The sequence below is a fragment of the Hemicordylus capensis genome, chromosome 6 (assembly GCF_027244095.1).
Source record: "Hemicordylus capensis ecotype Gifberg chromosome 6, rHemCap1.1.pri, whole genome shotgun sequence".
NCBI lineage: Eukaryota > Metazoa > Chordata > Lepidosauria > Squamata > Cordylidae > Hemicordylus > Hemicordylus capensis.
This window is the reverse complement of record NC_069662.1, coordinates 4,463,421-4,489,787: the sequence shown is the minus strand read 5'-3', so window position 1 is coordinate 4,489,787 and position 26,367 is coordinate 4,463,421. Positions and strand designations below refer to the sequence as shown.

General features: G+C 49.3%; 3 protein-coding genes across 5 annotated transcripts; all 3 read right to left on the bottom strand.

The window, feature by feature from the left end:
- Positions 1 to 302: 302 nt before the first annotated feature.
- CHMP4A (charged multivesicular body protein 4A) lies at positions 303 to 7,901 on the bottom strand. The gene is made up of 6 exons (XM_053262924.1): positions 7,762 to 7,901; positions 6,381 to 6,530; positions 3,901 to 4,078; positions 2,907 to 3,021; positions 2,642 to 2,765; positions 303 to 1,270 (listed from the first exon to the last, which is right to left on the bottom strand). Exons 1-6 carry the CDS (start codon positions 7,790 to 7,792, stop codon positions 1,194 to 1,196), a joined length of 675 nt encoding a protein of 224 aa, XP_053118899.1. The 5' UTR covers positions 7,793 to 7,901; the 3' UTR covers positions 303 to 1,193.
- Positions 7,902 to 9,658: 1,757 nt separating this feature from the next.
- Positions 9,659 to 16,146, bottom strand: MDP1 (magnesium dependent phosphatase 1). Of its 2 annotated transcripts, none has more exons than XM_053261318.1 (6): positions 15,825 to 16,146; positions 14,879 to 14,939; positions 13,253 to 13,363; positions 12,792 to 12,899; positions 12,340 to 12,437; positions 9,659 to 9,862 (listed from the first exon to the last, which is right to left on the bottom strand). In XM_053261318.1, the coding sequence occupies exons 1-6, from the start codon at positions 15,859 to 15,861 to the stop codon at positions 9,783 to 9,785; spliced, it is 495 nt and encodes a 164-aa protein (XP_053117293.1). In that variant the 5' UTR covers positions 15,862 to 16,146; the 3' UTR covers positions 9,659 to 9,782. The 2 variants fall into 2 exon arrangements, with proteins under 2 accessions (XP_053117293.1, XP_053117295.1); XM_053261320.1 differs by having other exon boundaries at positions 12,352 to 12,437.
- A 3,099-nt stretch (positions 16,147 to 19,245) lies between these two features.
- NEDD8 (NEDD8 ubiquitin like modifier) lies at positions 19,246 to 26,338 on the bottom strand. 2 transcript variants are annotated; one of them, XM_053261321.1, is made up of 4 exons: positions 26,266 to 26,338; positions 21,946 to 21,993; positions 20,484 to 20,566; positions 19,246 to 19,706 (listed from the first exon to the last, which is right to left on the bottom strand). In XM_053261321.1, exons 1-4 carry the CDS (start codon positions 26,284 to 26,286, stop codon positions 19,616 to 19,618), a joined length of 243 nt encoding a protein of 80 aa, XP_053117296.1. In that variant the 5' UTR covers positions 26,287 to 26,338; the 3' UTR covers positions 19,246 to 19,615. The 2 variants fall into 2 exon arrangements, with proteins under 2 accessions (XP_053117296.1, XP_053117297.1); XM_053261322.1 differs by lacking the exon at positions 26,266 to 26,338 and adding an exon at positions 25,689 to 25,837.
- Between the last annotated feature and the right edge of the window lie 29 nt (positions 26,339 to 26,367).

Here is a 26,367-nt window from a genome sequence, read left to right as displayed (position 1 = left end):
ACACAGACTAGCAGCAGCTTCTCCAAGGTTGCAGGCAGGAATCTCTCTCAGCCTTATCTTGGAGAAGCCAGAAAGGGAACTTGAAACCTTCTGCTCTTCCCAGAACGGCTCCACTCACCAAGGCTCCCATTCAAATGCAACCAGGGCAGACCCTGCTTAGCTAGAGGGACAAGTCACGCTTGCTACCACAAAGACCAGGATGCTGGCCGAGACGGACCTTTGGGCCCCAGCAGGTATTTTTCTAAAGAACCAATTAGAAGGCAGGCGCCAACACACTCTCTTTCTGAAAGGAGACCACAGAAACCTTTCAGGCCAACTTTTATTCACTGGGGCGCAGAGTGGAATTCAAGGCCACTGTGAGGGGGAGGGGGAGGGATTCCGCCTCTTCCCCCTCCCACTTTCAAGTAGATACAAAATGAGAGAGAAAGCTTTAAAAATTAGCAGATTAGCACAATCAAGTGTAAAAAGAGAGAGAGAGAACATGTAAACGTCACTCCAAGCCACAGACATGCTGCCAATAGAACAGAGAGAGACAGTACCTATTGCCCAGTGCCCAAGCAGCTGTGGAAGGGATTGCATCCACCCCCTTGGCACAATTCCACCCCCTCCCCTGCCCGGTGGAGGCAGAAAATAACCCCATAGTCAATACAACTGGAGAGGAAGAGAGAGACACACACACACGAGCCAGGAGACAGAAGGGGACTCTTCCCGCCCCCCCACCACTACAAAGGAGTATAGGAGAAGGACTTTGCACCCCCATCTTCTGGCACCCCCCCAACCCACCCAGCAGGTGTGGGGTGCAATGCAACTCCAAGAGCTCTCCAAGCCTCATTGGTGGGGGTCTCCCACAGCACCCCACTACCATATTTCACATGCACGGAAAAAAGGTTTAACCTCAGCTTTGCTGGACGTGGGGAGATGATGCCAAGATAGTAAGGTCTGGCCCTTATTTCGGGGACACCCCGCCCCTCCGTCCCCAGTAAAGCCCAACCCAAACCCCATCCCCAACATAATACAATCTGTTTTATATATAAATCTGGCTATAAAACTCTTTACATTCGGCACGTAAGGTTATTTCAGGCGAAGTGTCTGCTCAGCTGCCCACTCTCAGAATCCGGAGCGGGGTGCAGGGGAGATCGTCTCCCCGACTCCCCAGGGGAAAGGGAGAAAAGAGGGCGACTTCCCACAATGCATCACGACACCCAGGCAGCAAGCTGCTTCATGTCTTCGTCGTCATCGTCCACAGCGGCGGCGGCTGGCACTTTTGAGGCTGGCGGAAGAAGAGGCGGGTGAAGAATGGGCATCCACCCCCCCCCGGTCCCACTCTTAATGAACTCCCCACAGCCCCGTGACCATCTGATGGAGAGTTCCTCCCCAACGACCCTCCTGCTGCCCTAGCTGCTTCACATGGTGCCATGTATGTGGGATCAGGGAGAGGCTGCAATATAGCAACAGAGGCCCTCCCTGACAGGCACAGGGTCACCTGTCCAGTTCCCAGCACCTGCCCCTAAAAATCTGGAGGCAGCAGAGATGGGAAAGAGCTCTCTGCCTGAAACTGTGGGGAGGCGATGCCGGGCAGAGCAGGCAGCAGTGTGCCAGATCGGTTAGTCGTCTGTCTCGTGCAGGTCGGTTTCATATATTCACCATACCTTTACGGTTATAACCTATAAGGTCACGTGCTCAGGTCACATGCTCAGGGTGCTGGGTCACGGGGAAGCCTGTGATCAGCACAGAGCATCAAAAACAGGGGTTCCTGTTTTTCCCCCCATGGCTGTGAACTGTTCCTCCCTGGATGCATGGCTGAGTCCAAGACCGGAACGGGCGACCCGTGAAGCTGTCCCCCGAGGTCTCAGCTGTAGGATGGGATCCCTTTAGGAGCTGCCTCACAGCGTGACCTGACCCACCCTCCTAAAATCGCACCCATCCATGCATATGCCAGATTCCACTGGTTAATTTAGGATAACTCATCAGGATCAAGCGCCACACCCTTTATTTCATACCAGCCATCAGCAGCCTGGATTAGAATCCCCCGGTTCCATATTTACCTACGTTGAAAGGACCCCTTGCTACCTGGGCAAAGAGGCACCTTTTTAATGTGGCGATCCTCTTTATTAGGCAGGGGAAGAGTAACTGGCCCGATCCACCCCCAGCACAGCATCCCTCCAGTGACTGGTGCTGGTGCCTACCTCAAGTTTCTTTTTAGATTGTGAGCCCTTTGGGGAGGGGGAGCCATCTTATTTATTGATTTGTTATTTCTCTGTGTAAACTGCTTTGGAAAATTCTGTTGAAAAGCAGTATATAAATAGTATTTGTTGAAGAAGAATGTGAGAATGAGAAATGCAAACTATTTTACTGGATTTATAACTACCCTAAGCATGGACGGATAAGATCTCCCCCTAGAAGACTTCAGGCAGGGATTTTCCAATTTAGGTCCCCAGATGTTGGACTGCAAACCCCATCCTCCCCATCCTCAATGGCCAAGGCCACTGTGGCAAGGGATGATGGGAGTTTGTAGTCCAACACCTGGCACCCTAAAGCCGAGAACCCCTGGTCCAAAACTGTATTCACAGGAGATCTATTCGCGTGTTAAGGGACTGTACGACCTACTAGGCATTCTCAGGACCGTCACATCGCACTGTACCTGGGACACTGGGTAGGCGAGCAGCAGGGACCGCAGGGAGTTCTGGGGATGGCTCCCCAACATTCAGCAGCTCTTGGTCAAGGTCTTCTTGCTCCATCCCCTCCAGCTCAGCCAGCAGCTCGTCCTAATGGCAGCAAAGACAGGAGGAAGGTGGTGAGCACGGTTTTCACGTAACCCCCCGCCCCCGTTGTCCCCCTCTGGCAACGCATCTTTCAAAAGAGTAGCTCAGCCGCGCACTTCCCAGAAGGAAGCACTCCTGTACTACCTCGTCAACGTCGTCACCAAAGCCTACGGGCTTGGAGATCGCATCGGATATCTGTTGGGCGATATCCTGCTGCTCTGTGATCTCAGACATCAGGTCGTCCACCTTGTCGATATCCCTGCAGAAAGAGGGGTGGGGAGAGGAAAGGTGGGTCCTTTTGACAGACACACCACACACCCCTGGGGGAGGAGCCTGTGATAAAGCCCCACCTCCTGGAGGAAGTATTCATTGCTATTTATAATAATTTTGGTGAATAACTAAATAAATCTGCTAAATAACTAAAAAGGAACATTAAGCAGGAGAAACAAAAAACTAGAAGATGGATTTCTAAAAACTGAAGATTGCAAGAGGTGACTCTATTCACGAGAAGGGAGAATTCAAGTTGGGAAACTCAGAAGGGGCTTCCCTTGAACTGCAGTAAACGGGATCCACACAGCATTACTCAGCGTGATCTTTCAGCAGTCTGGATCCCCAGTTATGGCAGGCGTTCTCAGACAATAACAACAAATATTTATATACTGCTTTTCAACCAGAGGTTCCAAAGAGGTTTACATAGAGATATAATAAATAAATAAGATGGATCCCTGTCCCCAAAGCGCTCACAATCTAAAAAGAAATGTAAGATAGACACCAGCAACAGTCACTGGAGGTACTGTGCTGGGAGTGGATAGGGCCAATTACTCTCCCCCCACTAAATAAAGAGAATCACCACATTTAAAAGGTGCCTCTTTGCCCAGTTAGCAGGTCCCCAGAGATTGCTGCACTACAAATCCCATTATCCTCAAGGGATGATGGATTATGGGAGTTGTAGTCCAGCAACATCTGGTGGGGTCCAAGTTTGTTTGAGAACCTCAGATTTCCATGCTCCACATACAGATGCACCTCATTGGGCGTAGAACTGCCGGTTCATTGGTGTTTGCCCTTTCTAGTCCCACCCTCTCCTGCTGGGGGAGGAGCCTTTATGGGGAAGGCTCCTCCTCCTCAGTGTGGTACCCACATGTGCTGATGAGCCTCTTTCATGGCACGAGCTGCGTCTGACATGGTCTTGAGCACTTCGGTGTTAGTGGTGGCATTCTCAAGCGCCTCCCGCTGGAATTCGATGGTGGAAAGCGTGCCGTCGATTTGTCCCAGCTGCTGCTCATAGCGCTTCTTCCGCTTGAGGGCTTGCAAAGCCGCTGGGGAGGAGGGGTGGGATGGAGGAAAGAAAAGGACACCCAGGAGTGTCAGCTACTACTATATCATCAAAGCAATCAACCCAAGCCCACCGCAGCTCCATTCTCCACACTCTGGACAAACTAAATAATCCCATGTTGCGAGAGGAGAGCTGGTCTTGTGGCAGCGAGCATGAATTGCCCCCTTTGCTAAACAGGGTCCCCCCAGTTTGCATTTGAATGGGAGACTCCACGTGTGAGCACCGTAAGATATTCCCCTTCAGAGTTGAGGCTGCTCTGGGAAGAGCATCTGAGGTCCCAAGTTCCTTCCCTGGCAGCATCTCCAGATAGGGCTGAGAGAGAGACTCCTGCCTGCAACCTTGGAGAAGCCGCTGCCAGTCTGTGTAGACAATAATGAGCTAGATGGACCAAGGGTCCGACTCAGTATCTGGCAGCTTCCTATGTTTAATTTCCTCCCCCACCAGAAGGAAAACCGCTCCTGCAAAATTTCCTTTTTCCTTAATCCCATGGTGCAAAATTTCCTTTTTACTTCCCAAGGCTACAAATGGGGATGATTTTATGCTGCAATTCCACATAAGCTTAAAAAAAAAAAAAAAAGGAAAAAAGCAGAATGTGGCAGCAAGCAAAGAATGTTACTTTCTGAATGTTTCAACTCTCCCCCTCCCAAACCTCTTTTTCTAGCTGCCCTCGCTGCAAGGATTTGCTTGTAAGTACAGAAAGTCAGAGATATTAAGATTTTCACAAGTCTGAATAAGGTTTTCAGTGGTTGGGGGCAGAGATGTGAAAGCCTGGGGGGAAAACAGAAAAACCCTGCAACCCCCAGGATCCCCCACCCCCACCCCTGCACCCTGTTCATCCCCACAGCATCACATCTCTAGTTGGAGGTCAGGATTGCTATGAGAAGCAAAATAAGGCTATCAAAACAAATTGGAGCAAGTACACAACCTGGGCCAATCTGCATGATGTCTACAGGTCACAGGATCCAGTTTCTCTCAGCATTTGGATTTGTGTACAAAAGAAGAAGTAGTTAGGAGGTGAAAGAGCTCCAGAGAGCAGTAGAGTGGTTAGAGTTGGATGAGGATTGGGGAGGCCTCCATTTGGGTCTCCCGCCTGCCTCAAGGCTCACTGGCTCTGGCCAGGCCCTGTGTCTCAGCCTAACCTACCTTACAGGGTTATTGTGAAAGTGAAGCGAGCCACTTTTGGAGGGCAGGTGGGACGGACATTTTCAAAACTATACAAAAGCAGCTATAGGGAATCCCAGAAATAATCAACAGATGCAGGAAAAGTGAATGCCAGCAAGGAGATACGATGAGAATCAATATATTCTCTAATTATATATAGGTACAGCAAAGAGTGACAGTATCATAATCACTGTTGTAAAGATGAAATAATGCAAGAAGCTGAACTCCCAAAAGCTTTTTTGAAATGATAAGTCCCAGTTGAGATATATTTCCAGGTACACACTCCTATTTGAGCCTCGGCCTTATTCAAGAGCTTCAGTTCCAGCCCACTCAATGGCAAAGTCCTAGCTGAATAACTTTGATGCCTCTTCTGCAGTAGGTGAACCAGCTGTAGCCAAATGGATCTGGAACAGAAGCACCTGGCTGGCCACTCTGGGAGGAAAGATCTTCTGTCTCAGGGCTGGCAACCTGGGCTCCCCAGTTGTTGCTGAACTACAACCGCCATCCTTCCCGCCCGCAACAAATTGAGGCTGGGGGTGATGGGAGTCCTAGTCCAGCAACAGCTGGAGAACCAAGGTTGCCGATCTGTCTGAAAACAGTAGAGCTCTTCTTAGGGAGAGGAGAGGCATACCAAGAGCTACGAGCCATGACAGAACCTTCATGGTCAGGGGCAGTCTATCTCTGTATGTATACTAGTTTCTGGAGGACATGTAGGGGAGGGCCCTTGCCTTCAGAGCCTGCTGGTGGGCTCCCCAGAGGCATCTAGTGGGCCACTGTGGGAAGCAGGAGACTGGACAAGGTAGGTCTTGGGCAGTGTTCCCTGTAACAGGGCTTTCCAGATGTTGTTGACTACAGCTCCCAGAATCCCCAGCTGCAAGGATTCTGGGAATTGTAGTTAACAACATCTGGAGAGAGCCCAGCCTTCCAACCTCCTTCCTCAGTTTTAACTAGTCTTGGCAATTCCGATGGAAGTTGGAACCTTCCATACTGGCTTGAAAAAGAATATGTTGCCCCTTCCACCTCATACCTTTCTGTGGCTGCTCTCCAATGCCCAACCACTTCCCGCTGGCATCTTGCTGCCTTCTAATTCTTCCCCTTCTCCAACCCCACCCCACAGGATTTACCTCTCTTGTTCTTGGTCCCATGTTTCTTAGCCGCCTGCAATTCCTGCTGGATCTTTTCCTCCAGAAATTCTTGTTTCTTGACAAGCACCTCCTCGGTCTCCCGCAGTTTCTGGATGGCCTCCTGTGGGGTAGGCGCCTTGGCCTTCTTACCTGAGAAAGGTATGGGGCTCATAAGGCCGGAGCTCATAAATGGCCTATTAAATATGACAGCGAGGTAGAACCTCCACATTCAGAGGCAGTCCACCTTTGAATACCAGCTGCTCTAAAGCAACACCAGGGAGGAGTTGCTGCCTTCGAGTCCTGCTTAAGGGCATTTGTTTGGCCACTGTGGAAAACAGGAGGCTGGACAGGATCAAACTTTGGCCCCATCCAGCAGGAGGGAGAAAGACTGCAGCTGGGGGAACTGGAAGGTAATTAGGGTCAAGGAGAGATGCACACTCAGGTCAAAGAACAATAATTCCACCATGATCCCATTAACTCTAGCACCACTCCACCCTAGCCTAAAACCAGGGACAGAACCTCACCCTAAGAACAGTGGGCTGTAGATAAAAGGAAGAATTAGCCATCCCTTAAACCAAGCCCTGACAAGTTTTCTTTGGACCTAGGATCCAGTCCAGAGATGGACATGATAAAATTACTGGACTGCATGGCAGAGATAATGGAGGGTGAGTGGGCTTCACTTTATCCCTTTACACACAAGTCACACACTTAGAACAGAGGCAAGGTTGTCTGGCACAAATTGATTGTATTACCTCTGCCTCTGAGCATCCTAGCCGAGGTCCCACTGTTCAATTTCTAGGTGCTCCGGCTCCCTGCCTTAAGTCACCCCATCTTTCAAGGGAGATCTAGTCCACACCCATTTGTTTGTTATTTCTCTGTGTAAACTGCCCTGAGCCATTTTTGGAAGGGACAGAAATCAAATAAAAAAATCAAATAAATTTTGGATAGAAATCAAATAAATAAGTGCATTATGGACTTTCCCCAGCATCACTGCTCCTTCAGGCCTTCCCCTTAATGGGGCACAATCCTGCCCCACCCCCCCTACCCCCACTTCATAACAGGGAGAAATTGCTGTCCTCCACCCAGAAACTGAGTACTGGGGGGCTGGGGGGAGCATATTTGAAACCTCAATCCCCTTCTCAAAAAGGGCTTTTGGGGGAAACGGCATCGTTTCGCCCCCCTCCTTCAAGAGACAGTGTTTATTCCATTCCAAAAGTCCTTATTAGATACATATGTTTCCCCCGCCCCCTCCCTTGTCATGCTGGCTCGTCTTCCCCCCGCCCCCCGGAGCACTTGGTTGCTCCCCACTCTCCAATACCCCTAGGGTTAGCGGGCGATACCACCTCCCTCCCCGGGTAGAACGCCAATATGTAAATCTCACCCTTTCCGAAAAGCTTCCCCAAGCCACTCATTTCGCCTGCCGGGAATTTGCTGGGTTTCCTCTTCCGGCTTCGCCCACCGACTTACCGACCCACCTTCCTACTCTAACCCCGCCCCATCACATGATAATAAGGAAGGACCAGCGTCAAGGGCTATATGCTTAATGGTTCTCTTAAGAGACGTCGGGCTCCCGATTGCAGCCAGGAAACTCATTGGCGGGGAAAGAGAAGTGGAATCGTATAGGAATCAATGGTAAAACAAAGCGGCCAGGCGTGGCGGATACTCCTTTATGCTGCACGGCTTTGAAATGATATTAATAATTAATTAATTATTGATTTTAATTAATAAAAGGCTAATGCAAGAAAAATGCACTTCTCTCCCTTTAGCTTGGTTTATTGAGCTTAGCGGACTCTTCCTGGAATCGGAAATGTATAACTTTGCCGAAGTTTTGTTGTTGAACTCTTTGGGCCAGCTCTGAGCATGTGACGAAAAGAAGCGTGGGCAGGGAAGGACTTTTGGTCGTCATGTGGTATGATGACGAAACACTCTTTCTTAAAAGAGCCGCTTTTATTTAACCAAGTGATTCATGCTGCTGACTCTTAGACGGGACGGGACGCCTACGAACGTTTCCCATCCTTATTTCTTAAAGGGACCAAACCACTCTTTAATTCTTCCCTTAGTTTTATAATATCAACCCATCAATCTTTTTGTTATTGTGTTCAAATACAAAAGGATTAAGGTCTCCCTACAATGCTGCTCCCTTCCTTGTTTAGCAACCCTTTGAGGCTGCATGACATACAGAAATTCAACAGGTACAGCCCTCCACTGTGAAGAACATTTCCCAGGGGAAAATAAGTCAGCGGGGATGGCTCTTTTCTCTTTGTGGTTGATTCAACCTTGGAGAAGCCGCTGCCAGTCTGTGAAGACAATACTGAGCTAGATAGACCAATGGTCTGACTCAGTGCATGGCAGCTTCCTATGTTCCTACCGTATTCCTTCCATATTCTTGAAATACTTCTTTTCCATTGATATCTTGATTTTTTTAACTGTTTAAATCTTGGGCATGCCCTATCCTATTGACTCACACTTTTGGAATATGTGATGTAATAATAGAGATGCATGTCTGAACATGTGCAAAGTGTATTCCCCACCAAGCCCAAGCAGTACAACAGCTCAGCCCATACATAAATCCTTCATTAGAGAAGGGCAAAAGTTGCTATATCCAGCCAGACCGCATGCTGCTTTCTCTCTCTTTTACAAATAAATAAATAAATAAATCACCAGGTACCTCCCACATACAATGATGGACAAAGTCATTGGACTGGATGATCGAAGACCTTGGTTAAAAACTAGTGATAAGGAAAGCACAGCTTTCATGCAGTTAGAATTGATTGTTGGCATAATAATAAGATATACTTATTAAGTGTGTATTATTATTGTCTTATTATTAAGAGCCAGTGTGGTGTAGTGGTTCGAGTGCTGGACTAGGACCGGGGAGACCCGAGTTCAAATCTCCATTCAGCCATGAGACTTGCTGGGTGACTCTGTGGCAGTCACTTCTCTCTCGGCCTAGCATACTTCACAGGGTTGTTGTGAAGAGGAACTTAAGTATGTAGTACACCGCTCTGGGCTCCTTGGAGGAAGAGCGGGATATAAAATGAAAAATAATAATAATACAAAGTATACCGGATATCCTGTTAAGGCTGGAAACCTTCATAAGCCCATACGAAGAGCTCTGTGAAACTCAAAATGTTTTCCATGCTCTTTCACCAAGACGCAGGGAATCTTGGCTAGTCTCTTGCTTTCGCTGACCGTAGCCTTCTACCCGCTCGCAGGTGCTGAGAAAAGGGGCACCTCCCACTTGTTCAGGCTGTTCACACACACACACAGAAACACACTGCAGGGAAACATGTGTGGGATTTATTGTATGAAGTCAAACTCTGCAGCGCACCCCACGGGTGATAGGACTGAAGGAAAAACGCCAGATGTTGAGGTAGGGGTTTGTCAGCCCCAGAGCAAGACTCAGGAGCGGGCGAAGGCCTCCAGGCCATGGCTGAGGAGGGCAAGATTCATGCCGTTGGGAACGAGCACACACGTGACACCTGGAGGAAGGAAGGAAGAGAGGAGGGTATAAGAATCCGGATTTGCCCCTTCTTGGAGATCAGAGATCTCTATGATTCTTCTCAAAGTGAGCTGCATTTACTAATCTATGTTAACCTGAAGCGGGGAAGAGCTAAACACACATATATACATACATACATACACCCCTGCTGATTGGGCAAGGAAGAGGCACTTTTCAAGCTCTGGTTTTCTTATATTTAGCAGAGGGAGAGCAAATATCTCTATACAGTACCAGCTCAGAATCTCACCTAGTGGCTGCTGTTGATACCTCTCTCTTTTCAGATTATGACCCTTTATGTCAGTGTTTCTCAACCACCGGTCCCTGGACCGCTGCCGGTCCCCGAAGGGTTGAGTGCCGGTCCCTGACTGGGAGTCAACCCCCCCCAACTGAAATCAAGGCACTCACTTCCTCAATTTTGCACATGGCACGGAAGAGGAAGAGTATCACGGAGGCATGGGACCCTTCTTGTGCCTTGCCTCCACGTGCTGCTGAGATCTTCCTACAGCTATCTTATTCCCTATCTTTACAGCTTCAAACTGTATGCGGTGCGGGGGCATGGAGGAAAAAGTATGGCAGTGGGCACCACTTGAAGGGCTGCTGGTTCTTGCATGCTCATTATTTGCAGCCAAAGGTTGGTTGATTGAAACCCAGCTGCCTGTTGTGGTCGAGGCGCCTTGAGAGGGAACGCTGTTTCCCTCTTGCATCAGTGGGGCTTGCTTGTATGTTGTTTTCATTGGCCCCATGCAGCTTTTGAATTTTTCTAATGGCCCAACATCCCCTCTCCATTGAGTAATCACAAGCACCTCCACTCCAGACATACTGGAGACAAATTTGTTCACCCAGGCTTTTAGATTCAGGGGTTCTCAACCTTGGGTACCCAGACGTTGGTGGACTTCTACTCCCATAATCCCCAGCCATAATGGCCAAATGCCATTGTTGTTGGGGGTTATGGGAGTTTAACTGAGGGACCCAAGGTTAAGAACCCCTAATATTCCATGTTTGCAAAAGATTCCAAATTTAATTATTTTAATGCTTATATTATTTTCATTCTAAACTGCCCAGAGATGCAAGTTTTGGGCAGTACAGAAGTCTGATAGATAGATAGATAGACAGACTTGAAACCCCTTTACTAACTGCTGGTCCGGGAAACTGCGCATGAAGAATGTAGCGGTCCTTGAAACTCTGCACGAAGAATTTAGCGGTCCTTGACTCCAAAAAGTTTGAGAAACACTGCTTTATGTGACAAGAAACCGTCTTCTATTTCTTTGAGCTATGTAAACCACTTTGAAAACTTCTTTGTGGTTGTTAAGAAACCATATATCCTGTAAGTAATTTTCATAATAATTTCTTTTGCATAATTTATTGAGGCTACTTGCAATACACTGAGCTTACCTGCAATACATAAATACTTCCGGTTGCTTGCAATACATAAATACCTGCTGAAGAATCCCAGAGGGATAGCCATGTCAGTAGCCCTGTTCACATGTTACATAGGAAGCTGCCATATACTGAGTCAGACCATCGGTCCATCTAGCTCAGTGTTGTCTTCACAGACTGGCAGTAGCTTCTCCAAAGCAGCAGTCAGGAGTCTCTCTCAGCCCTATCTTGGAGATGCTGCCAGGGAGGGAACTTGGAACCTAAATGCTCTTCCCAGAGCGGCTCCATCCCCTAAGCAGAATATCTTACAGTGCTCACATGTCAAGTTGTGCTCAATAAGTACAAACTGGGTACAGCGAATACATGTACATCTGTATGTGCAGTGAATGCATGTGGATCTGAATGCACGTACAGGTATTCACATGTTGTGCTCAACACATATGCAGTTGTACATTTCCTATCTGTATCCTGCATTTGAGGGGGCCTGCCTCCGGTTCACTTTTAAAGTGAACAAATGTATAGACAAGCACACAAAAACATGTCTATGCTTACAGACATCTGTGTGCACGTGAAACATATGTCTCAATAGGGCTAGACTGCGGCAGCAAATGAACCTTAAAGATGGAAAGTTATCTTGTGCGGCATATGTTTTGGTGGACTACAGCTCACAGAAGCTTCTACCACAATATCTGTTGGTCTTTAAGGTGCATCAAGAATTCTTTTTTGCATTTCTGAACATCAGCGGAGGATTCACTTACACTCACCCACAACCATTCACACAGCACAGAGAATGAATCCAGCTTGGCTTTTGTCTGAACAGGAATATAAACTAACCAAATGGGAGGAACAAGGGGTGACCCTATCAGCGGAACAAGCAAGCTTTTAATTAGAATTTTTAATAATTGTAATTGTTTTAATAACTGTTTTATGCGATTGTTTTTATTGTGTCATGTATTTTCATCTGTGTGGACTTCTAAATATTTTAAATTTTGTACACTGCCTAGAGATGTACATATCAGGTGGTATAAAAATATGATAAATCAACAAACTGAGGTGAGGGATTAGAGGCTGCAAGCTCACATCTCCAGGTACCTAATTTGCTAACGTCGTAAATGTTGCGGCTTTCATCATCAAAGAACAGCATCTGGGAGAGCGGAGTCCTTGTCTGCTGGCATAACCTGAGGGGAAGGAATGAGAGGAAAGAAACGTGTCTCTGAATACCAGTTAGGAACCTAGGAAGCTTGCCCTGAAATTCTGGGTTCTTACCATCAGTTCCACAGGGTTCAATAATCCTGAGTAATGTTTTAACCAGGATCCTTGTGACTGTGTGACACCAGCCGGACCCGTATGCATATATATAATCAATTAATCGAAAACTCGCGTGATTAATTGACTAAGATTTCTTTAATCAGCTTGCTGCCCCACTAACAACATTATTGGTTAAAAAAGAGCAAGGGAGAAGTAAAACAGTTGATATAATGCGAAGGTGTATCTGGGGGTCCATGAGGTAGATTGAATGGGGGTGTCTTTACCTCTGGAAGTGGGTGACTTTGCTACCTGGGTAGATCTCTGTGTGGGAGAAGTAGTGTTTCAGGCCAAAGAGGTCCAAGAGCTGAGTGGCTCCCCGGATCTCACCTGTCCTGGGAAAGAAGACAAAGGAAGAAACCACATTAAAGGGTTCATGCTTAAGACAATTTAATGTGGATTAATTGTCGCTTAAATCAGAGGATCTCAAACTTGGGTCCCCAGATGTGGTTGGACTGCAGTGCCCAGCATCCCCGGGCACAAAGGCCACTCTGGCTGGGAATGATGGGAGTTGTAGTCCAACATCTGGGAGTCCAGGTCTGAGAGCCCGTGCCTTAAATCTTTTATTTGCAGGATTTATTTATTTACTTTTAGGGAGGATTTCCACCCATTCAAAGGTCAGGATGGTTAAAAATCCAGATTTCTCATTCCCACTGTACAGTTTTGAGAGGGTGGGCTCAGATCTCACCGTGAGGCAGCCGCTATAGGGATCCCTTCCTTATGCAGCTGCTCCAGCACAGCTGGGACCTCGGGGTACAGCTTCACGGTTTGCCCGTTCCGGTCTCGTATTAAGCCATCGCTGGGAGAAACAGAGAATAGTCACGGGCCATTTCTAGTACTGTCATCTTTTTAAAAGAAAAAAAGAAATCTGTGCCTTTAACATGACAAAAAGAATTCAGCAGATGCCACTCCCCCCCACACCTTTCAGGCAATTTTCTGAGAAAAAGCTTTACCTGTTGTGCTCCAGCCTGCCATGAAGCTATTCAAAGCGAAAACACTTATGCATAAAACAAGTGCCAACCATTCCAGTTTCCCCTGCTTCTCCATAAGAGCCACCGCCTTCCCCCTCTCGACCTCTTCCATCTCCACAAGCCAGTGATGTGAAAGTTCCTCTGCCCCCACAATTTCCTGCTGGGATGTGATAGGAATTGTACTCCAACAACAGAAGACCCATGTTTGAGAACCTCCTGCCTTCATCGCCCCCTCCCACCCCACTCCTCCCCCCGCTCCCCAAGTGTGAAAGTTTTATTTACCTCCACATTCAACCATAAAACTCGTTGGGTGACTCTGGGCCAGTCACGTATCTCTCAGCCTAACCTACCTCACAGGGTTGTTGTGAGGATAAAAATAACCAGGTACCTTGCTCTGAGCTCCTCAGAGGAAGAGCGGGATATAAATGTAAAAATAAATTTAAAAAATACAATTCTAAAAAACTCATGCAAAAGAGGGATAGAGCCCTGTGCGACTCAACTAAGATTTAAAATGGCAGGAAAAAACCCACTAAGATGTTCTATTTAACCAACAAATGCCCAGCAAAATAACATTTGTTTTTATTCATTAAGAGGGCTTCTGTCCTGCCTTTCTGGCCCAAAGTGGGGCACTAAAGGCACCTTACAAAAGACTGCAATGTTTGGAGCATAACAATGAAAACACCAACTGCCCAGAAATATATGAAACACCACAGTGCGGGGTGGAAGGGGGGGTAGGTCTCCTTTATGGAAGGAGACCAGAGATTGGCTATTTTAAATGCCAGTCTCACAATTATTTTAATACAGTACATAATAAATAATTTTAAGGCAAGAGTGCTCCTGAGCGTCTGCAGAGCATCTGCCACTCACGGCTGCATCATCACAGGTAGCCCCCCATATGGGGCTCAGGGCAGGGATTCTCGGTCTTGGGTCCCCAGATGTTGTTGGACTACAACTCCCATCATTCCCATCCACAGCTGGGGACCCAAAGATGAGCATCCCTGTCTTAGGGAAAGGCTTTCCAGGCCTGAAACAAGGAAGCAAGAAAGGGGCATTTTAAACCGAGGGCCGGACTCCCTGCACCACAGCTATTCCCCATTTCTCTTTTGGATCACACCCCATTCAGTCAGGTCTGTTTTCTTTACCGTAGTTGGAAAATGCAAACTCCCTGGCAATATCTTTTCTTCATTTTTATTAATATAAGTTTATTAAGATTATACACTGCTTTTTTTTAAAAAAGAGAGAGTATGAATCATACAAAAAAGAGAGGGGAAACAGCAGGATACTTGCAAAAGATCAACTGCCTAAGCTGAGTTTGATATGTCTGCCACCCATTCATTTCTCACCTGTTTTTCTGGAAGGGGGGGTCCACGTGCGTGTCAACCCAGAAAGGCCACAAGGTGTAATCTACATGGTGGGGGAGAGAGAGAGACTCACTGAATCCTCCCATCTTCGTCAATCCCGCCCAAGAGATCCCACCAGGCAGAAACTGTCTCTTTGACCAGCAGGTATATAGTATTAGAGATTAAATAGGTAAGATAGACCTCGTGCTGAAACTGCACCAGTTGAACTCCTGCCGGTCACACAGCACAGGCGTCTTGGCAGGAAAGAGAGGTGGTAACTCCAGGGTCCAGCCTTGGGATCCAGGAGCCTTTGGGGTGAATTCAGAGGGCAGCTCCTCCCCTTCCCCTGCTTTCTGGCAGGTAAGAGAAAGGAAGGATCCCGCCTCAACAGCAGCGGCTCATCTATAGCGGCAAGCTGAAAGCAGGGGTTCCCAACCGTGGCTTAACCAGGTGTTGTTGGACTACAACTCCCATCACCCCCAGTGTGGCTGGGATGCTGGGTTTTGTAGTCCAGCAACATCTGGCAACCCACAATTGGGAACCCTGCCCTGGCTGAGAAGACCCTCCCCATCCAGGATATCCTGCAGCCAACAGGCATAGCCCAAAACTCCTGATTTCGGGGTGGACTGAAGCAGGGGTGTTGTTAGGCCTGGACCCCTACCCCCTCGGGGGGGGGGGGCATGCCCCCAATGTTTTCCTGCGTGCCCCGGATCTCCATCTGCCTCCCCCTTCATCCTTCTTGGAGGGAAACCGGCTCCTTTCTCACCAGGACTTGCCCGCTCCCATCCACGTGAGCAACCCTCCACTTGTGTGCACCTGGCCCGCCGTGTATTTGCAAGCAACCCCCGACGTTATGTCCCGCGGAACTCACGGCTCCATGCTGCACGCTGGAGCCGTGAAAAGCCTCGTGTAAGCCGGGCGGCGGCCCCCTTCCCTTGCAAATACGTACCCAGGTCAAACACCACCAGCCCTGGCTTCTTACACATCTCTCCTCTCTGCCCAAGTAGGGAAAGAAAACGCAGGAGGAGGAGGAGGAAGGAGGAAGCTGCCCAGCGAGGGATGCCTGGGGATCGCTTTCCGGGAAGGGGAGAGATTCCGACGCGGACGCAATCAGGGCCCGCTCACTGCTTACTCTCTCTCTTCCAGTCCCTGGAACTTCCTCTAAGCCGGTCCTCCGGTGACAGCAGCAGCAGCAGCAGCCGGGCAGGCAGGGCTCTGCCTCTCCGGCTGGGCTGCCCAACCCACGTGCCGCAGCCTAGAGGCGGCCAGCTGTTGCCAGACCGTTCCAGGCGCCCTCTCCGGCTTAACTCCCTCGGCGCCAGGGAGGAGGATCCTGCCGACACAGCAAGCCTTTGCGGGGCCAGGGGGTAGCTGTTGCGGGGCGGAGGGGGGGTGGGTGGGTGTCCATTTGCAAAAGATCGCCTGATCTAGCGGCTGGGCGGGGAGAGGCTCCCTTAGCACCCCTCCCTCCCTCCCTCCCTCCCTCCCTCTGCTTGCGTTGCTTCTCTGCACTTCTAGCAACCTGGCGCTGCTCTCTCTACCTCGCTTTCTGCTTTCTCGTTTCGTTCGGGCTGCCCAAGACAGCCTAGGCTTAATGGTCGTCGAGTGAGGAAATGGACAAATCAACCGGATTTTTCACGTTTCCTTCTCAATGAAGATTCTAGCACATTCCTTCCTCTCAAAGGTAGCAAAGCGAGGTGGTGGAGATGCCATGGGTTCTTAAGGTGTGACTACAAATATTTATATCCCAGTTGTGGATATAGCTTATCTTCTTTTATAAGACAGCCACAGGTAGCAATGCATGTTGTAAGGCAGATTGCTGCTTCCCAGGGAGGATCTATCAACCCTAGTGTCTCTCCTGAGCAGCAGGGCCTCTCTGGAACCTCAATCCCAACTGCCTGGAGATACCAGACACTCAACCTGGGACCTCACACATGCCGAATAAAAGCTTTCCTCTGATGGCTGCCCTCTGGTGCTGCAACCTTGGAGAAGCTGCTGCCAGTCTGTGTAGCCAATACTGAGCTAGATAGACCAATGGTCTGACTCAGTATCTGGCAGCTTCCTATGTCCCTATGTCCCAGGCAACCTTCAGCAAACTAGTTTAACATCAAAGCCAGGCAAGCAATTATTTCTCAGTGATCTTTTCAGTTTGCTGCATCCAGATTTGCCTGATATGGAAACAGAGCAGGACGCAGGGCTGGTCTGGTCTGCGAGGCCACCCAGGGCCCTGTGGTCTGGCCGCTCTAGAGCAGGGATTCTCAACCTTGGGTCCCCAGATGTTGTTGGACTTCAGCTCCCATAATCCCCAGCCTCAATGGCCTTTGGTTGGGGATTATGGGAGTTGAAGTCCAACAACATCTGGGGACCCAAGGTTGAAAATCCCTGCTCTAGAGGAAAGTCTGAGAAACCTGAAACCAGAGGGAGGGAGGGCTGAGTGTGTTTGGGAACGCCCCCCCCCCTTCCTGCAAGGGATCAGGTGGTCCCCCAAGTCCATCCACCCACCAGGAAAACAGGTGACGCAACATTCTGTTTTAATTTATTACATGGCATTTATACCCCATTTCTCAGCAAGACTACATGCAAACCATAATAGGGACATGTGGGGCTATATTCTGGGAAGCTCTAGTCCCTCGTAATTCTGAGTCCCTCGTAATTCTTACGAGGCAAGGCTACAACACTTGAGGCTTTTTAGTTTAGAAAAAAGATGACTGTGGGGAGACATGATAGAAGTCTATAAAATCATGCATGGGGTGGAGAAAGTGGACAGAAAGAAATTCTTCTCTCTCTCACATAACACTAGAACCAGGGGTCATCCCATGAAATTGATGGCCACAAAATTTGGGACCAACAAATTGAAGTACTTTTTTACACAATGCATAATCCACTTGTGGAATTCTCTGCCATGAGATGTGGTTTAACCTGGATGGCTTTAAGAAGGGTATGGATAACTTCATGGAGGAGAGGTCTATCAATGGCTACTAGTTGGAGGATTAAAGGCCACCTCCAGCCTCAAAGGCAGGATGCCTCTGAGTACCAGTTGCAGAGGAGTCACAGCAGGAGAGAGGGCATGCCCTCCACTCCTGCCTGTAGGCTTCCAGCAGCATCTGGTGGGCCACTGTGTGAAACAGGATGCTGGACTAGATGGGCCTCCTTGGGCCTGATCCAACAGGGCTCTTCTTATGTTCTTATGGCCAGCTTTCAGCCTCTTTCCCCGCAGGAGGTGGCTGCCCAAGGTGCTGTTGATTAACTCCAGGTCTGGCTTATGGCAAGAATAACAACCCATTGAAGCCCCCCCCGCCACTCATCTCATAACTTGGAGGAAGAGCGGGATATAAAGTGTAAAAATAAGTAAGCAAGTAAATAAATAAATAAATAAAAATCTCCACTGCGGAGTTCACTCACAAGCAGAGGGCAGGAGCAATTGTACTGTAACCTGTCACAGCCCATGCACTGAAAATGGCTGCAGACAGCTCTAGCCAGTAAGCCAAGCTGCAGCGCAGAGGAGAGCAGAGACACAGCCCAGGATCAGCCATCCCAAACCAATCCTTCCTAGCACGACGACAAGGCCATGTAGGTTTGGAGTATATGCCCCTGCCTCAAATTGCCTCAGAGGAAGTTGCAGCAGGAGGCGCCTCGACATTACAGGTTTCTACCAGTACAACTGTCATCACGGCTTCCCCGCAAGAATGCTGGGAACTGTCGCTTGGCGAGAGATGTGGCTATTTCTGTGGTGCCCCTGATAGGGAAGAGGGAATGCAACATTCACTGCCAGGGATCAGAAGAATCTGGAGATTCAGTGAGGGCCTCCTTCTGCAGGCAGCAGACTTACTCAGCAGCTGCTTCCAGAAGGAAGAAACAGAATCTAGATTTATAGCCAACTGCCAGGATGGTGTGGTGGTTAGAGTGCTGGACTAGTTCTGGGGAGACCCGAATTCAAATCCGCATCCAGCCATGAGACTAGCTGGGTGACTCTGGGCCAGTCACTTCTCTCTCGGACTAACCTACTTCACAGGGTTGTTGTGAGGAGAAACTTAAGTATGTAGTACTCTGGGCTCCTTGGAGGAAGAGCGGGAGATAAAATGTAAAATAAAACAAAAAAAACCCTATGCATCACTGACCTCCACACAGCCATAGTCACAGTTCAATCCTTAAGTTGCCTTGTCTTGGCTGAAAAGGAGGGTATACGTATGCAAATAATGTCTTTTGAACCAACCTGAGGCTCACAAGCCCTAGGAGAAGGGCCCGCACCACCCGATATTGCTGAAGATGCCAGAGAAAGAGAGAGAGAGAGAGAGAGAGGGGGCCACCTCCAACTCTGAGCTGAGCCCCCAACCCACAACAAACACCAACAAGCCCAGAAGTCACGCATCTCAAGGGACCCCGAAGGTTGAGACACTTTTATTGAACATCCAGCCATTCCAACAAAGGGGGAGAAACATCTGAACAGGGGTGCGAAAAAACCAGCCGACGCGTAAGCAGCATTCAGGAAGTCGCCAGGAGGCCTGGGCCATGGGGGACGCTGCCAAGGGCCCCCCTCCTAAAGAGCGCCTCCTTCCGCTTGTGGGAGATCCAGGGAGGTGGAGGCCCTCTTTCTGCAGGAAAAGGGGCGCGTGTGTGTGTGGGAGTGCCGTTAACTAGGGCCTACTTGCTTCCCAGTTGCAAAAGGGCAGATCTGTCCTTTGTGGGGGTTGGGGGAGGGCTGGGAAAGAGGGGTGGGGCAGGCCAGGGGAAGAGGGTCCATCATCGGGGGGCCCCCCCACGCAGTGCCAGGACCAAATGAAGCACAGACCCGCCCTGGATCTTGTAGTCGGCTGCAGTTTTCTCATCGTTCCTGGGGAAGGGAAAGACAAGAGCAGGGGTTAGGGCCTCAGCCGCAGCAACACACTTTCGACAGACCGTCTGCACCCAGTGGCAGAGAACACACCACCCCAGGTCATCTTAGGGACATTGCAAACATAGGAAGCTGCCTCCAACCGAGTCAGACCACTGGCCCAACTAGCTCACGACTGTCTACCCAGACTGGCAGCGGTTTCTCCAAGGTTGTGGGCTGGAGTCCTTCTCAGCCCAATCTTGCAGGGAGGGAGCCTGGGACCTTCTGCATGTAGTAGATGCTCTTCCCAGAGTGACCCCATCCCCTGAGGGGAATAGCTTACAGTGCTCACACATGTAGTTGTGCACCCTGGTGGTGCAGTGGTAAAACTGCCGCCTTGTAACCAGAAGGTTACAAGTTCGATCCTGACCAGGGGCTCAAGGTTGACTCAGCCTTCCATCCTTCCGAGGTCGGTAAAATGAGTACCCAGAATGTTGGGGGCAATATGCTAAATCATTGTAAACCGCTTAGAGAGCTCTGGCTATAGAGCGGTATATAAATGTAAGTGCTATTGCTATTGCTATGTAGTTTCCCATCCAAATGCAAACCAGGGCAGACCCCGCTTAGCAAAGGGGGCAATCCATGCTGGCTGCCACAAGAACAGCTCTCCTCCCCTAAGTCATCTGATGACTGTCTGTTCTAAGGGGAAGGTTTTTGCAACATCTGTGCCACCATGCACCCAGGCTGCGCAGGCTTCCTAGCGGTCACAAGAACACACGTCCCGCCTGACCGACTCACATCTGCTTGCCGCTATAGATGAGCCGCTGCTGTTGAGGTGGGATCCCTTCTTTCTCTTCCACCCGTTCCTTTATTCTCTCCACCTTGGCGGGGAGGAAGACAGAGAGAAATCAATGCCGAGCTGTTTGGAGCTGCACCTGGCTCAGTAGGCAGTATTCATTCATTTCAGCTCCTCAGGACAGTGTGCTGGGAAAGTCTCTTTGAGAGAAACAAGGCTTCCGGGGGAGTTCTCCAGCTAGTCCAGGGCTCCTGACCTGGGCCCCCCACAGAGGCTGCTGCGCTACAACGCCCATGATCCCAGCCACAATGGCCAGCAAGGATGGGAGCTGCAGTCCAACATCATCTGGGGAGGCAAGGCTGTCAAGAGCGCTGAGCTCTGGAGGACAGCAACGGCAGAGACCCCATCCATCTGCTTGCGATGCCACTTGGAGACTCGTGTCTAGGAACACAAGAACATAGGAAGCGGCCTTCTACCGAGTCAGACCATTGGCCCATCCAGCTCAGAAGGGTCTACTCTGACTGGCAGCAGCTTCTCTAAGGTTTCAGGCAGGAGTCTTTCCCAGTCCTACCTGGAGATGCTGCCAGGGATTGAACCTGGGACCTTCAGCATGCAAAGCAGATATGCTGCCACTGAGCAACAGCCCCATCACTGCTTGATCTTAAACTAGTCCGTCGTTGGTATAAGATCAAGTGACCTGCAAACCCACCACCCTCCGGATCTTGGTTGTGCCTTAAGCATCGAGTCACCTAGACTAAAAGGGGAAAGACAAGCTCTTGTCCAAAAAGCAACTGGCTAGGATCTGGGCCGCCCTGCTCCGATGGTCACAATCACGCGACCATCACAGGTCACGTGACCTGGCCACGCTCCTCTGAGGTGGACCCAAAAGTTGCCCCGTCCAAGTTGCAAGGATCCTGTTTAGTTGTTGCCAGGGCAACGGAGGCCTGGCACTGGAGAAGGGCTAGGATTTGCTTGCCCAGACAACGGAGACACAGCGGCTGCCCAGGAAATCCCCGGGGTGTCTCAGAAGGGGGCCTTGCTGGGCAACCTATTGTGGCAGGGAATGATGGGAGTTGTAGTTCGACAATGGCCTGGCGTGCCATGGGGAGGTAGGAGGGAAGATCTGCTTTGGCTGTCTAGCCAGGCAGTGAGGAGCCTCGTCTGCAGAGGAGGAGTGAAGGTGCTACCCAGACCCCGCTCCCTTCCTCCACGGAAGCTGATCCCAGTACAGAGCAGCACGGACCAGGGGCTGACGGCACCCTCTTCCCTCCACAACTGAGGTGAAGGGAGGCCAGGCGATGTCCTTGCCGTCGGCACCAGCCCAAGGCACTGCGGCTGGGGAAATGCCCCCTTCTGCCCGAGGAGCCCTTCCACAGGCCTAGGCCCTCTTTGGGGCTCCAGCTTAGGAAAGCAAGCGACACAGTAACCCTCGCCGCGTTTGGCACGTCCGCCCCAGGCCGGTACCTTGTCTGTGGGCTCGATGTCGATCTCAATCTCTTTTCCAGTTAGCGTCTGCAACAAGGGAGAGATAGCCGTCAGCACAAGCAGCGACTGAGCGCCCGCCAGCATTCCAGCACATTTGAGAAACTGCTGCTGCTGAGTAGACTCCACAGTTTGACAGAGCATCCAAGTCCAGAGGTGAACCTGCACCAGGGCTGCAAACGCAGGGAGCGCCCTCATACTGAGTTGGGCCACTGGTCCGCCTAGCCCAGCCTTGTCTACTCGGACTGGCAGCAGCTACCTGAGCTCCTCTGAAATAGCTGACGCAGCGGACTCAACACAAAGCAGGTGCTCTGTCATTCAGAAACCGTCCTGTTTTCCTCTTCAGGCACTGAAGGATCCCAACACCTCCTCTCTTACATAGTCCAGCAATCTTTTTCAGCTACTACAAAAGGCAGGTAGTACTGCCACCTAATGGCACAGCGGGGCACAATGACTTGACTAGCAAGCCAGAGGCTGCCAGTTCAAATCCCCACAGGTATGTTTCCCAGACTATGGGAAACATCTATATCGGGCAGCAGCGATCTAGGAAGATGCTGAAAGGCATCACCTCATTCTGCGTGGGAGGAGGCCATGGTCAACCCCTCCTGTATTCTACCAAAGACAACCACAGGCCTCTGTGGGCGCCAGGAGTTGACACCGACTTGACAGCACGCTTTACCTTTACTGCCTGATTGCTACCTGAAGGCAGGTTGCCCTTCCTCGGTCTCTATTTATTCATCTAGCTAGCTTTTTATAAAAAAAATGTTTATGCCTCTCTGCTTCAGCACACTCGGGGCAGCTCACAACACTGATAAAACAGATACAATATAAAACAATTAAAAAAAAATACTATTAAACAGACCAAGCTAAAACCACATTTAAAAGTTACTATTTTTTAAGGTTGTAAGTAAAAGGCCAGAGTCTTCTGTAAAGACCCAACAAAATGTTCCATTTTGCATTAGGATATCAATTCTAATATCGGTTTTTCAATTCACTCCATCTCCTCCGGGGAAGAAACCCAAGAGCACTGTCCCTTGTCTCCTGCTCTCATCACGCTCCAAAGTGTGGGCCAAAGATAGCCAAGCCAGCATTCCTCACTCCTGCCAGTTCTACCCTGTGATGGTCTACTAACTCCCTACAGCAGGGGTTCTCAAACAGGTCGCCAAATGTTGTTGGACTGCAACTCCCATCACCCCCAGCCTTGGCTGTTGCGACTGGGGATGATGGGAGCTGTACTCCGACACCACCTGGGGGTCCACGTTTGGGAGCCTCTGACTTGCAGCAAAGCAACGGCTAGCCTCTTTCCGCCACAGGGCCCGGGGATGCTGCCTTCTACTGCCCTACGCATACACCAGAGGTGGTGGGTGACTGACAGAGGGGGAGCAGGGAGGGGAAACGGCAATTCCCTTTTTGGTCCACCTTGCCATCCCGAGTGCAACTCCTTGGCAGCAAGCTTCGTCAAACTGGTCAAGACAGAGGTGTTTGCATTTTTCACAGCCTGGAATTCCTGGGGTGTGGTTCAATTACCAGACAGCACCAGGGTCTATAGAGAAGGTAACCAGCACTTGGACAACCCTCTTCCCTAGCATGCACCTTCCAGTGCAAAGGGAGGACATGGTTTATTTCAATGAGCTTTTCATTTATTTGCTGTGGTTATTTTTTAAAAGTTGGAGTCTTTATTCCTTGTTCTTATTAATTTCATTTGTATTTTGTTTGTAATATTGTTGTAAGTTAGCAACCCCTGCTAACTTGGCAAACAGGCATCTTTTAATGTGGTGATCCTCTTTATTTAGCAGGGGGAGAGTAATTGGCCATTTGGACAGTCATTTGGAGAGAGGGAGCCATCTTATTTATTTGTTATTTCTCTGTGTAAACCATCTTGAGCCATTTTTGGAAGGGTGGCATAGAAATTGAATAAATGAATAAAATAAATATTTGATTGTATTTTAAGTGTAAACTGCTCAGAGAGCTTTGCTGTGGTGTGGTACAAGAAGTAAACAATCACAAGAAAAAGCAACAGTAGCAGTAATATCATGCTGGGGGTAACTACCTATAGGAACATAGGAAGCTGCCTTCTATTGAGTCAGACCTAGCTCAGTATTGTCTACACAGACTGGCAGCGGCTTCTCCAAGGTTGCAGGCAGGGGGAGTCTCTCTCAGTCCTATCTTGGAGATGCTGCCAGTGAAGGAACTTGGAAGCACGCAGGTGCTCTTCCCAGAGCAGCCCCATCCCCTAAATGGGAATATCTCACAGTGCTCACACATGTAGTCTCCCATTCAAATGCAAATCAGGGTGAAACTTGCTTAGCAAAGGGGACAATTCATGCTTGTTACTGCAAGACCAGCTTTTCTCTTCCAGCAGGGCTCCAAGAAGTCTGCCTTTAAACTGCATTACAGAAATATGTAAATTATTATAAGATTCTGCAATTGTCTAGGAAGCTCTCTTTTAAACAATAGAAAAAGACATCACATAGCCTATCGCTCTATTAAGTGATGTCAAGATTCCAACCAAATCCCCTTAAATGCTTGAAAAAGCATCCTCAGGGATGAGGCTCTAGACTTCAGTGTCTGACCGATGCAGTTCACAATTCAACGTTAATTTCACAGTTCAGCTTCAATGTTGAGTCAGGCATGTCGAGAACTGTGGCGTGAACAACAAAATTAAGTTTATACCACCAATGATGGACAAGGCACTATATCAAGTATAGGAGAGAACAGGTCCCTGCCCTGAGGAGATTGCAATATACAATTCCACACAGGAGAGACAACAGGGGAGGGAGAGAGAGGCAGGGTAAACAAGAAGAAAACCTGTATTATTTATTTTAGCAACACATACTAAGCTTTTGTTACAACCATATACAGCTACACGGCAGTCAAAGGCTTCACAGAAAAGGCGGCTCTAAGGAGGGATCTGAAGCAGAGGGAGGCAGCTAAATACAGATGTTCAGAGAGGCAGTCCCAGATATATGAAATAGCAAGGGTGACAGGGAGGAGTTATCGGAGGGAGGAAGCAGCAGCCCAATTGTGAACTGTATTAGTTTCAACAGCAAGTGAAATGCCAAGTCCTCAAGTTATCTTATGAGCAGTACATTTTATTTAAAAGCCATACAAGAAGCGAAGGGAGAGCAGCAACTACAGCAACAAGTGAGAGGGGAGACATCAAGATGTCCTGGATATAACTTAGTGTGTTTCAAACAATCTTACCAAACCTACCCATAGGGGCGCTTACAATCAATTTCAAGGTATTCTTGTGAGCCAAAGATGGGTATGTCTTGGTCTCTCCTAAATTCCCCCTTTGGGTTGCAGTTCTAGATTAATAGGCGTGTGGCAGACAGAGATTCACCAGGTTGTACAGAGGGATGAGAACAGCTCCATCTGTTTAATTCCTGCCTGTTGGGTAGCTGTTAAAAGGCACAGCCCTCTGCAAGCAGAGATTCAGCAGGTTAAGCACAGCAAAGAGAACAGCTCCACCTGATTAATTCCTGCCTGCTGTGCAGCGGTTAGAGAGTATAGGCTCTCTGGCCATTGAAAATAAAGGGGGGGGTGTTCGTGTGTGAGCAAGTTGTGGGCCGGCGGCTGCCAGGCCTCCTCTCACTAGCATCCCCATACAGGGCCTGGCTGGGGCCTGCCCCTCTCCCACAATGCACCGCGGGGGGCAGCGGGGGTGGGAGGGTGGCAGCTACCCGGGCGGACCCCCACTCCCTGAGGAGAAGCCCTCGCCTTACCTTCACTTTGATCAGCATCGTGAACAACTGCTTTCAATCACTACACGCCCCAACCTCTGACCTCGGAAGCAGAAGAACCTGGTTGGACCCTTCTACTCACGCCCACTCGCTCCTCTCGGCCAGGCGCCTCAGTATGACGTCACCCCTGCGTCCCCGCCCACCGCTCAATCCCCACCCCAAAGCAGCAAAAACAAAACGAAACGAAATAAACCCCTTCACCTTCGTTTATTTTGATCTTTTGAGAACGGACAAGCTGGCAAATAAATTTAGAACGAAAAAAACACACAAAAAACTCGCCCCCGCCCTCTCAGTTCAATTCCTGACTTGAATGATAGCTTTAAAGCTTGCCCCCCAGTGCATTGTGGGAGATGTCGTCTTTCCCAAACAAGGGACCTATTGCTCTTAAGAGCAGCGGACTACATTTCCCTTGAGGCCTTGCGCTCACCCTCCCGTTTCTTTCATGCCGTATGGATAATTTGGTCACATAAACGGTCGCACAGCTACAGTCAATCTAAAGACCGGCTGAATTTTTTGATCTCATAAAACTTTTTTCATTTTTTTACTATACTGGCCAGACCTTAAAGCAAAGTGACTTCATTGCCCATCAGACATTGCGACAAATAAAGATTGCGTTCCGAAGCTCCCCCGCCCCCCCCCTCCCCGTCGTGCGGTTTTTTTT